The 12,766-nt window shown below is 46.7% G+C and overlaps 1 protein-coding gene across 1 annotated transcript in view; it reads left to right on the top strand.

Moving 5' to 3' along the window:
• The window catches only part of LOC140362814 (uncharacterized), a 33,132-nt gene that overhangs the window by 2,322 nt on the left and 18,044 nt on the right, over positions 1 to 12,766 (top strand). Inside the window, exon 2 of the mRNA XM_072449039.1 lies at positions 10,964 to 11,146. Coding sequence (XP_072305140.1) covers positions 10,964 to 11,146 — 183 coding nt within the window. The remainder of the gene's footprint in view (positions 1 to 10,963; positions 11,147 to 12,766) is intronic.

Raw genomic sequence — 12,766 nt, 5'->3', positions numbered from 1 at the left:
GCAGGTTTTTGAAACAAATACAAAACACATGCAATAAAATAAGTACAAGTTGGATAAGTTTAATACCACATTCCAAAGACAAGCAAGTGGCGGAGAAGTTCCACACTGTGGTTCACTTTTAATCAGAGCTTATTTTTGATCCGTCTCTGTTCCCCAGATTGGGAAACTGCCTTTGCAGTCAACAGGGCTGAGCCTGACAGAACAAACCCAGGGCTGCAGTGTCACAGTAAACAGACTCAGGCCTGTTATATTTCATACACAAAAGGCTAAACAGTTCTACACAGCGTTATTTAAATATTTACAGGCTTTAAAACAGGTCCTGACCCACCGCCTGAAACATAGATCTGACTCAAATACTGCACTTGTTTCAGCCGCGCACATTTCCCTGTAGTTTCATATATTACAAGCAAATTACACAAAAGGTTCTTGGTTTTGGTGAAGATGCCTGCTCGTCTCCATGGTGATTGCAAAGTTTGGTTTAGCAGACTTTTCTCAACGTGTCCCTAGAGTACTGCAGTAGTAAGACTTATCTCAACGTGTCCCCAGAGTACTGCAGTAGTAAGACTTATCTCAACGTGTCCCCAGAGTACTGCAGTAGTAAGACTTTTCTCAACGTGTCCCCAGAGTACTGCAGTAGTAAGACTTTTCTCAACGTGTCCCCAGAGTACTGCAGTAGTAAGACTTTTCTCAACGTGTCCCCAGAGTACTGCAGTAGTAAGTTTTCTCAACGTGTCCCCAGAGTACTGCAGTAGTAAGACTTTTCTCAACATGTCCCCAGAGTACTGCAGTAGTAAGACTTTTCTCAACGTGTCCCCAGAGTACTGCAGTAGTAAGACTTTTCTCAACGTGTCCCCTGAGTACTGCAGTAGTGAGACTTTTCTCAACGTGTCCCCAGAGTACTGCAGCAGTACGACTTTTCTCAACATGTCCCCAGAGTACTGTAAAAGTAAGTTTTCTCAACGTGTCCCCAGAGTACTGCAGCAGTAAGACTTTTCTCAACGTGTCCCCAGAGTACTGCAGTAGTGAGACTTTTCTCAACGTGTCCCCAGAGTACTGCAGTAGTGAGACTTTTCTCAACGTGTCCCCAGAGTACTGCAGTAGTACGACTTTTCTCAACGTGTCCCCAGAGTACTGTAGAAGTAAGTTTTCTCAACGTGTCCCCAGAGTACTGCAGTAGTAAGACTTTTCTCAACGTGTCCCCAGAGTACTGCAGTAGTAAGACTTTTCTCAACGTGTCCCCAGAGTACTGCAGTAGTAAGACTTTTCTCAACGTGTCCCCAGAGTACTGCAGTAGTGAGACTTTTCTCAACGTGTCTCCAGAGTACTGCAGTAGTAAGTTTTTTCACCGTGTCTCCAGAGTACTGCAGTAGTACGTTTTTTCACCGTGTCCCCAGAGTACTGCAGTAGTAAGTTTTTTCACCGTGTCTCCAGAGTACTGCAGTAGTAAGTTTTTTCACCGTGTCTCCAGAGTACTGCAGTAGTACGTTTTTTCACCGTGTCTCCAGAGTACTGCAGTAGTAGTGTAAAATCTCAAAATCAATTAAAAACATCATAAATATTCAGAGCAGTGCTGTTGCTGTACATGCGGAAAGTTCCAGACACAAACCATGTTTCTGTTGTTACAACATTCCTTTGAGTCTATTATGACCTGTGCTAATCACCATTGCTAATAACATTAGCACGTACCTCACTACAACAAAGCCACATTTACACACAAAGCAAATGCAGATGTACTTTTGTACAATGTATTTTGTTGTTCTATAAATACCAGAACCACAGTAAAGATAGAACTGCTCTGATATTTGAGCCGTTTACTCAGATTTCTGTGGAGTTTACATTTGTTTGCATTGGATCTAGAGCCAAAATGGCTGCCGGTGGTCATGTGTCTGCCAGTGACAGATTGTGTTGTTTATTAGTCTTATGTGTGTTTATATGGACCAATTGAGTGGATTATATTAATGATTATATTGCATTGTATTAAACTGCTGTGTGCTTTTGCAGTAGTAGTAGTAGTAGTAGTAGAGTCTCCTGGGTACTGCAGTATTAACATCAGTCGTGATGCAGTAATGTTATTATAGATTATGTAACAGTTATGTTTGAAACAGGAGCAGAATGAGCTCATTACAAATACACTCACAGACCACTCCACCTCCCCCACCACCTCCCCCTGTTTTTTCTCTTCCCCTTCTCTCTCTCTCTCTCTCTCCCTCTCTCACCTTCTCTCTTTCTCTCTCTCTCTCTCTCTCTCCCTCTCTCTCTCTCCCTCTCTCACCTTCTCTCTTTCTCTCTCTCTCTCTCTCTCTCCCTCTCTCTCTCTCCCTCTCTCACCTTCTCTCTCTCTCTCACTCTCTCACTCTCCCCCTCTCTCTCCCTCTCGCTCTCTCTCTCTCCCTTTCTCTCTCTCTCTCGCTCTCTCTCTGTCTCTCTCTCTCCCTCACTCTCACTCTCCCTCTCGCTCTCTTTCCCTCTCTCTCTCTCTCTCTCTCTCTCTCCCTCTTTCTCTCTCTCCCTCTCTCCTCTCTCTCTCGTTCTCTTTCCCTCTCTCACTCTCCCTCTCTCTCTCTGTCTCTCTCTCTCCCTCTCTCACTCTCCCTCTCTCAATTCTGTGACAACTTAATGTGTGTTTGTGGAAACCCAAACTTGCAGCTGTACAGAACAAGATCACATTTACTCACATTTACTCACTTTTACTCACATTTACTCACATTTACTCACTTTTACTCACTTTTACTCACATTTACTCACATTTACTCACATTTACTCACTTTTACTCACTTTTACTCACATTTACTCACATTTACTCACTTTTACTCACATTTACTCACATTTACTCACATTTACTCACTTTTACTCACATTTACTCACTTTTACTCACTTTTACTCACATTTACTCACTTTTACTCACTTTTGTGGGGCGGCAGTAGCTCAGTGGTAGAGTGCTCGTCTTCTGATCCAAAGGTCGGCGATTCGACTCACCGCTCGGTCAGAGCGGTCAGATCCACTGGCCTGCAGGTTGGCGGTACGATCGCAGCTGCCTCATGTGAATACTGCCGTTGTGTCCTTGGGCAAGACACTTAACCCAACTCGCCCCCCAGTGTCTGCGTATATCTGGGGTGTGAATATGTGTGTGAATGGGTGACTGGTTCCTTGATGTAAAGCGCTTTGAGTACCTTGACGGTAGAAAAGCGCTATATAAATGTGACCATTTGCTTTTACTCACATTTATTTACTCACATTTACTCACATTTACTCACTTTTACTCACATTTACTCACATTTACTCACATTTACTCACATTTACTCACTTTTACTCACATTTACTCACTTTTACTCACATTTACTCACTTTTACTCACATTTACTCACTTTTACTCACATTTACTCACTTTTACTAACAGAGATGAAAAACTCTCATGCCAAAATGAATGAATAAGCGATTGAAAATCACAGTAATAAACATGTGAAAAACACACAGTAAAACATTAAAAAAACACTTAAGAAAGAAACAAAGTGTGCTGTGGTGGCCGAGTGGTTAAGGCACAGCACACGCATCCGACAATGTGCTGCATGTCCTCCCTTCTCTCTCATCCCCCACTTCTGAGCTTCTGCACAATGTCACTTGTGTTTTTGTTCCAACACAACCATTAGACAGTGTCAGAGTAGTTCCTCTTAGGCAGAAGTGTATTCCTCAGTGACACAATGGAAGCAGCAGAGATTGAACCACCAACCCGCGCATCAGAGGACAAAGTAGAGCTGTAACTTAAAGCTGCACAATGCGACTTTTTCTGCGGCTCTAAAGTCAAAGCTGCTCGGTCCAGGTCCGTGTAAGAGTCTGTTTCCTGGGGGAGTTGCTGATTCAATTCCACAGTGTCTGGCTCAGAGGCACGTCTGATCCGACACGTGCTTTGCCCCCACGTGTTTCTTACATAAGCAAGTTTTCCTCTTGTTCTCTTGGTCTGTAAAAACATTTATGAGCTCGTGTTTAACTTCTGTAAAACTCTTTCTGTAAAAAAAAAATGTCAATCCCACATTTTTATGACGTTCCACAAAAACAGCCCAGAATTAGACACAGAAAAGTCGGCGCCGCGGCTCACATTAAACTGAACTGCTTTTCATCGTGACCCACCCAGGGGAATAGTTAACTCAGAAAACAAACAAAATAAACACTTAAACATAGCCACACCATGGACAAAGTTATTTATCTGATGCTCAACAACATTCCTCATTATTTTTTCAAATTTTGTTTTCATGTGGTTCTTTGTCCATCTTTAAAATTGAGAACACATTTTACATAAAAGGCAAGGCAGCAGAATACAGACGATTACCTGAGAACTGAAATGTTGAAAGTTAGTCTAAAGTTAGCCTAAAGTTAGCCTAAAGTTAGTCTAAAGTTAACCTAAAGTTAGCCTGAAGTTAGTCTAAAGTTAGCCTAAAGTTAGCCTGAAGTTAGTCTAAAGTTAGCCTAAAGTTAGCCTAAAGTTAGTCTAAAGTTAGCCTAAAGTTAGCCTGAAGTTAGTCTAAAGTTAGCCTAAAATTAGCCTAAAGTTAGTCTAAAGTTAACCTAAAGTTAGCCTGAAGTTAGTCTAAAGTTAGCCTAAAGTTAGCCTAAAGTTAGCCTGAAGTTAGTCTAAAGTTAGCCTAAAGTTAGCCTAAAGTTAGTCTAAAGTTAGCCTAAAGTTAGCCTGAAGTTAGTCTAAAGTTAGCCTAAAATTAGCCTAAAGTTAGTCTAAAGTTAGCCTAAAGTTAGCCTGAAGTTAGTCTCAAGTTAGCCTAAAGTTAGCCTGAAGTTAGTCTAAAGTTAGCCTAAAGTTAGCCTAAAGTTAGTCTAAAGTTAGCCTAAAGTTGGCCTAAAGTTAGCCTGAAGTTAGTCTAAAGTTAGCCTAAAGTTAGCCTAAAGTTAGCCTGAAGTTAGTCTAAAGTTAGCCTAAAGTTAGTCTAAAGTTAGTCTAAAGTTAGCCTAAAGTTAGCCTAAAGTTAGCTAAGTTAGAGTGAAACCTGACGGACACGCAGCTTTGTCCCGTCACCATTTATGGCTCCAACTTGGCCTGACGTGGAGCTCATTGTGCTTCGCTTCTGGTACTTGTAAATAGGAAAACTTAGGTTTGAACACCAGTAAGTTAAACGATGAGAAGGTAATGTTATAAAGGTAGTATATGGGGTAAAAGGTAAGTAAACGGGGTAACAGGTAAGTATATGGGGTACAACGTAAGCAGAACTGGATAGTATATTTTCCAAAACTTATTTGTTATTTATTTTGCATTGTTTTTCTGTATATAAATGTTTTTTTAAAATGTTGTATTGGGTCCAAAGCTCTGAGAAGGGTCGAAAATCAGCAATCAACATTTCAGCTCATTTAGGGGTTTGTTATCCGCATCATAATCGTTCAGCTGCAATGATTTTGTTGTTGTTGTATTTTACCAGTCAGCAATACATTTTCATAGTAAAAGTAGCAGTAAAAGTACCTCTTCTGTGAGACCTGCACCTCCTGCGTCTCCATGGGGTCCTTTTCCGAGTTAAAGCTTTAACCCTGTTGTTTAGACTTCTACAAACATGTTCTGAAATACATCTCGGATTAGTTTGAAGTTCAGATTTCAGTCTTAAAGTGTTTCCTTGTGGAGTTTTGCCTCTGGTGTTTGCTCCTGTCTAAAGGATTATGGCTGCTCTGGTTCAGCCTGAGGACGCTCTTTTCTCTGTCACGGTTCAAACTTCTCAGTTAAATCCTTCCACAAACTTATGGAAGCTGAGCTCACTCTGTAAATATGAAATCTTATTTTTAACCAGTTCATTCATGTTTTCACCTTTGTCCTCGCTCCAGTCGATCAGTTCATGTTTCTGCGAGTGTGTTTGGAAAACCTGTGTGCAACCGTTTCATAGTCCTGAACTCCCAGTTTAGTCCTGGTTTATTCCCTTTTTACCTTCTGTGCATGTGCATTTTGGGGTTGATGGGGGAAACCAGAGCTCAGAGGAAGGCTCGATCTGACCCAGGAGTTGAACCCACAACCTTCTCGCTGTGAGGTGAGAGGGCGTGACACGGTGCCGTTGCGAGTCATTTTTTGGCCCATTCAGCCTAGAATTGTGCCTAAGAGTTTCTGTTTCATCTTGTTCAGCGTCACACGTGCAGAGGCAAACACCTGAGTGGCTCGAGTCCATCTCAGGTGAACCCTGTGCCACTGTCAGCCTCCTGCAGCCTTTGCACTGGTGAACCCTGTGCCACTGTCAGCCTCCTGCAGCCTTTGCACTGGTGAACCCTGTGCCACTGTCAGCCTCCTGCAGCCTTTGCACTGGTGAACCCTGTGCCACTGTCAGCCTCCTGCAGCCTTTGCACTGGTGAACCCTGTGCCACTGTCAGCCTCCTGCAGCCTTTGCACTGGTGAACCCTGTGCCACTGTCAGCCTCCTGCAGCCTTTGCACTGGTGAACCCTGTGCCACTGTCAGCCTCCTGCAGCCTTTGCACTGGTGAACCCTGTGCCACTGTCAGCCTCCTGCAGCCTTTGCACTGGTGAACCCTGTGCCACTGTCAGCCTCCTGCAGCCTTTGCACTGGTGAACCCTGTGCCACTGTCAGCCTCCTGCAGCCTTTGCACTGGTGAACCCTGTGCCACTGTCAGCCTCCTGCAGCCTTTGCACTGGTGAACCCTGTGCCACTGTCAGCCTCCTGCAGCCTTTGCACTGGTGAACCCTGTGCCACTGTCAGCCTCCTGCAGCCTTTGCACTGGTGAACCCTGTGCCACTGTCAGCCTCCTGCAGCCTTTGCACTGGTGAACCCTGTGCCACTGTCAGCCTCCTGCAGCCTTTGCACTGGTGAACCCTGTGCCACTGTCAGCCTCCTGCAGCCTTTGCACTGGTGAACCCTGTGCCACTGTCAGCCTCCTGCAGCCTTTGCACTGGTGAACCCTGTGCCACTGTCAGCCTCCTGCAGCCTTTGCACTGGTGAACCCTGTGCCACCGTCAGCCTCCTGCAGCCTTTGCACTGGTGAACCCTGTGCCACCGTCAGCCTCCTGCAGCCTTTGCACTGGTGAACCCTGTGCCACTGTCAGCCTCCTGCAGCCTTTGCACTGGTGAACCCTGTGCCACTGTCAGCCTCCTGCAGCCTTTGCACTGGTGAACCCTGTGCCACTGTCAGCCTCCTGCAGCCTTTGCACTGGTGAACCCTGTGCCACCGTCAGCCTCCTGCAGCCTTTGCACTGGTGAACCCTGTGCCACTGTCAGCCTCCTGCAGCCTTTGCACTGGTGAACCCTGTGCCACCGTCAGCCTCCTGCAGCCTTTGCACTGGTGAACCCTGTGCCACTGTCAGCCTCCTGCAGCCTTTGCACTGGTGAACCCTGTGCCACTGTCAGCCTCCTGCAGCCTTTGCACTGGTGAACCCTGTGCCACTGTCAGCCTCCTGCAGCCTTTGCACTGGTGAACCCTGTGCCACTGTCAGCCTCCTGCAGCCTTTGCACTGGTGAACCCTGTGCCACTGTCAGCCTCCTGCAGCCTTTGCACTGGTGAACCCTGTGCCACTGTCAGCCTCCTGCAGCCTTTGCACTGGTGAACCCTGTGCCACTGTCAGCCTCCTGCAGCCTTTGCACTGGTGAACCCTGTGCCACCGTCAGCCTCCTGCAGCCTTTGCACTGGTGAACCCTGTGCCACTGTCAGCCTCCTGCAGCCTTTGCACTGGTGAACCCTGTGCCACTGTCAGCCTCCTGCAGCCTTTGCACTGGTGAACCCTGTGCCACCGTCAGCCTCCTGCAGCCTTTGCACTGGTGAACCCTGTGCCACCGTCAGCCTCCTGCAGCCTTTGCACTGGTGAACCCTGTGCCACCGTCAGCCTCCTGCAGCCTTTGCACTGGTGAACCCTGTGCCACTGTCAGCCTCCTGCAGCCTTTGCACTGGTGAACCCTGTGCCACCGTCAGCCTCCTGCAGCCTTTGCACTGGTGAACCCTGTGCCACCGTCAGCCTCCTGCAGCCTTTGCACTGGTGAACCCTGTGCCACTGTCAGCCTCCTGCAGCCTTTGCACTGGTGAACCCTGTGCCACTGTCAGCCTCCTGCAGCCTTTGCACTGGTGAACCCTGTGCCACTGTCAGCCTCCTGCAGCCTTTGCACTGGTGAACCCTGTGCCACTGTCAGCCTCCTGCAGCCTTTGCAGTGGTGAACCCTGTGCCACTGTCAGCCTCCTGCAGCCTTTGCACTGGTGAACCCTGTGCCACCGTCAGCCTCCTGCAGCCTTTGCACTGGTGAACCCTGTGCCACTGTCAGCCTCCTGCAGCCTTTGCACTGTTAAACCCTGTGCCACTGTCAGCCTCCTGCAGCCTTTGCACTGGTGAACCCTGTGCCACTGTCAGCCTCCTGCAGCCTTTGCACTGGTGAACCCTGTGCCACCGTCAGCCTCCTGCAGCCTTTGCACTGGTGAACCCTGTGCCACTGTCAGCCTCCTGCAGCCTTTGCACTGGTGAACCCTGTGCCACTGTCAGCCTCCTGCAGCCTTTGCACTGGTGAACCCTGTGCCACTGTCAGCCTCCTGCAGCCTTTGCACTGGTGAACCCTGTGCCACTGTCAGCCTCCTGCAGCCTTTGCAGTGGTGAACCCTGTGCCACTGTCAGCCTCCTGCAGCCTTTGCACTGTTAAACCCTGTGCCACTGTCAGCCTCCTGCAGCCTGTGCCACTGTCAGCCTCCTGCAGCCTTTGCACTGGTGAACCCTGTGCCACTGTCAGCCTCCTGCAGCCTTTGCACTGGTGAACCCTGTGCCACTGTCAGCCTCCTGCAGCCTTTGCACTGGTGAACCCTGTGCCACTGTCAGCCTCCTGCAGCCTTTGCACTGGTGAACCCTGTGCCACCGTCAGCCTCCTGCAGCCTTTGCACTGGTGAACCCTGTGCCACCGTCAGCCTCCTGCAGCCTTTGCACTGGTGAACCCTGTGCCACTGTCAGCCTCCTGCAGCCTTTGCACTGGTGAACCCTGTGCCACTGTCAGCCTCCTGCAGCCTTTGCACTGGTGAACCCTGTGCCACTGTCAGCCTCCTGCAGCCTTTGCACTGGTGAACCCTGTGCCACCGTCAGCCTCCTGCAGCCTTTGCACTGGTGAACCCTGTGCCACCGTCAGCCTCCTGCAGCCTTTGCACTGGTGAACCCTGTGCCACCGTCAGCCTCCTGCAGCCTTTGCACTGGTGAACCCTGTGCCACTGTCAGCCTCCTGCAGCCTTTGCACTGGTGAACCCTGTGCCACTGTCAGCCTCCTGCAGCCTTTGCACTGGTGAACCCTGTGCCACTGTCAGCCTCCTGCAGCCTTTGCACTGGTGAACCCTGTGCCACTGTCAGCCTCCTGCAGCCTTTGCACTGGTGAACCCTGTGCCACTGTCAGCCTCCTGCAGCCTTTGCACTGGTGAACCCTGTGCCACTGTCAGCCTCCTGCAGCCTTTGCACTGGGGCTTTTGTAGTCCAGAGGCGGGCCACGTACAACCGTGTGCAGTATGATCATGTTACACGTAAGAGTATTTGCCTGAGCATCCATTATCACATCATCTGCCACATTTAGTTTTAGTTGTATCGTTCAGCACATTTGAGTCAGGATCCTTCATGTCCTCTTTAGTCCTAAAGAGCCCCCCCCCCATGCGAGTGTCATTATGCTTAATGTGATGCTGCACACCATGAGCTGAGCAGATGTGATGCTGCACACCATGAGCTGAGCAGATGTGGAGCAGCTGCTGTCGGCCCTTCGTGCTCAGGCTTAAGACACATAAGTCGTCTGTAAACTTCAAGTCATTCAAAACACGATTCCCAGCTACAGTTTGACATGTTCTGAACTTCATTTTTGTGCTTGATTTCTGCCATGGTTGTAGACAGAAGGTAGAGTTTACTTAAATAAAGTCTTCACTAGAATGTTCCACAGTATGGCATTAGGCATCAACACGGTTAATACTTAACACTGATGGTTTAAAACACACCATTTATGTCTTAAATGTTATGTCGTGGAACATTCTTGGCAAAAAAAAAAAATTATGAATAAAATAACATCTCCTTTAGAGAATAAAAGGCCCACCCACCACCTAAAACATGTCCCATAAGGTCTTTCCCTAACTCTGGCTGCTGCGAGGGCGGGGCCAGCACACATTTAAAACGCAGGGATAATCAGCGATCGAGGGATGACGACTTGGGCTAAAGTTTCAGCTCGTTATGTGTTAAAAACATCAGAATAAGTATTATGTATGTAAGTATTATGAGTATTACGTCTTTTTTTTTTATCATGAAGAGTTCTTATTTTAAAGGTGCACAATGTAACTTTTCTCCATAGAGCTGACTCTTACCTATGTTCCACAGTAAGACATATCTCCATGGATACAAGCCTGGCCTGGTTACAGATTAGATCTGTGGAGAGGCGACCACCCTCACAGAGCAATAAAAATGACATGTAATTGAATAAATGCTAAATTGATGTTAAATGCCATGCTGGGGAACATTGCAGAACAAAAACATAGTGCACCTTTAACATGAACAGGATCTGTCCTTAAAGGCTCCAGAAATCTGAACAGCTGCAATGTTTTACTGGAACTACAGAAATTTATGTTTTTACGTAAACAGAGAAGACTTTGTGCAGTGGTTAAGAGCGTTGCACATGTGCGGATGCTGCCATCACGGTATGAAGGGTTCGAGTCCAGCCCTCGTCCATAACACTCTAAACTCAAATGTCCTGTTAAATAAGACTTTCAGGCCGGGACATGTCTTTTTATAAAAAGTGCTTTTTGCATTTGAGCGAGAGTCTGTGATGTTACTGAGCGTGATCCTGTTGTGACACACGAGCTTCACAACCATGTCAATGGCGTGAGGCAGCAAACCATAACGCTGCTCTGTGATTGAGCCCATATGGTATTTGACTGCAGCAGCTGGAGCCCCAAAAGGTGGAATTGTCAAGAGTTCTCACAGATGTTGTGAGAACTCCTCTTTCGTGCCAGGTTACATTTTTCATGTTTTGTTTGTTTCCTTCCAGGTCCCGGGTTAAAGCTGCAGGTGCGAGTGAACGTGACTGAGGACACCATTGTGTTCCACTTCCTGCGCCCCGTCTCTCCTCGGGTCCGGTTTGAGGGGCACATCGTGGGGTACGGCAGCGGCACCAGCGCCCCACAGTTCATCTCGCTGCCACAAGGGGGACACAGCTACATCACTGAACTGGGTATGACATATAAACACTAATACTAATTCTGGACACTTGTAGCCTCTTCAAAAGTTTGTCAGAAAACATTCTAAGTTCCAGAGTTGAGCAAAAGTGAAGTGGAACATAATATAAACTGGGATTAACCTCAGAATATTAAAACATTAGACAAATCAAGGCGGTTTTTGAAATGAATATACATACTCCAGGTTGAAAAAGATTTACTATTGTATTTTACATTATTTACATTATCGCTTTTTCCTGTTTATTTCTTATGAAGGCAAAATCTTGATTTTTAGGATTTACTGGACAAATACTTTATTTCATCTACAGTTGTATTAAAAACACACATTATACTTTTTGTGCGCAAATACAATTTTGTGGCTAGATTTGTATTTTGCGGATGTGAAAATTAAAATTATTATTCATATTTTGAATTATAAAAATCATTCATCTTTAGATCTAATCTCAATTAATGATGAATGTAAATGTTTATGCTCTACTTCATTTAATCAGCTGTCTCTAATTTTGAACATTTTATACAAAGAGAATACATTTTGTTACAAATATTAAAACCTTAAATCAAATGTATCAAATATGATTATTTATAGTATTTACGACTGAGTTTCTGAACAGCTTATTTCCCTGTTTTGCTCTGTACCTCTTTGTCCTGAGGGCGTCTTCGTCCGTTAGTCATTCCGCGGTCACATTTGTAGATTTAGAGGAACGTTTTGTAGTGAAGTTGTTCATTTGTGGTTCTGCTGAAATCCATCGTGTGGTTTGGACTCAACCAGGCGACGGTTAAAGTCTGATCCCAGAGAAATCAGGACAAAACCACAAATAAAACACGACTCAAAGACAAAAACTCAAACAAGCATGAGGTCGAAACTGGTATTTAAGAGTTTAGTCCTGGTTTTGAGCTGGTTCAGATCTGATTCAGACCTGGTTTGGTTCTGGTTTAGTCCTTAGTTCAGATCTGTATTTGACTTTGGTCTGACGTTGATGAGAGATTGAACAGAGGAAAAACCTGAGGGAAACATCCATCATCACGACTCAAACAAGAGGAAAAAGAAGTGCAAATCAAGTGAAATTTACAGTAAACACAGCGAGAGGAAACACGAGACTCAACAAATACATGAAGTCACTGCTCAGGCACTCGGGACCGGGACTAGACCAGGGCTAGACTTGTTTGAGTTCTAGTTTAGGATGTTGTCTTGTTGTGTTCACATTTCATTCACTACATCAAAACTGGGAACTAAACTTGGACTAGATCAGGACCAGTCAAAGCCTACAGTAGGTCTCAAAGTGGGCTTACACTTGCCTGACCCGCCAGCCCCGCCCACATTCTGTTCGAGTGCGTAAAGGGTCTGGAATCGGAGTCAGAGCCGATGAAATCATCGGTAATCCATTTACCGACCAATCCCAGTCGGAGGTTTTAACGCGTCACACTGAAGATACGGAAGTAGCGCTTTCCACCCCCCGTTCCCAAACATTCAAGATGGCGGACCCGGCTCGTGAACCGGCTCGTGACCCGGCTCGTGACCCGGCTCGTGACCCGGCTCGTGACCCGGCTCGTGACCCAACTCGTGACCGAGTGTTTACTTCTGCTCTCGCTTCGGCGAGATGAACGTGCGTTAGATG

The sequence above is a fragment of the Eucyclogobius newberryi genome, unplaced genomic scaffold, assembly GCF_026437365.1.
Source record: "Eucyclogobius newberryi isolate DKJ021-1_F unplaced genomic scaffold, fEucNew1.0.hap1 SCAF_1, whole genome shotgun sequence".
Lineage (NCBI taxonomy): Eukaryota > Metazoa > Chordata > Actinopteri > Gobiiformes > Gobiidae > Eucyclogobius > Eucyclogobius newberryi.
The sequence above is the reverse complement of the archived record's forward strand: the minus strand, read 5'-3'. Positions and strand labels throughout refer to the sequence as shown.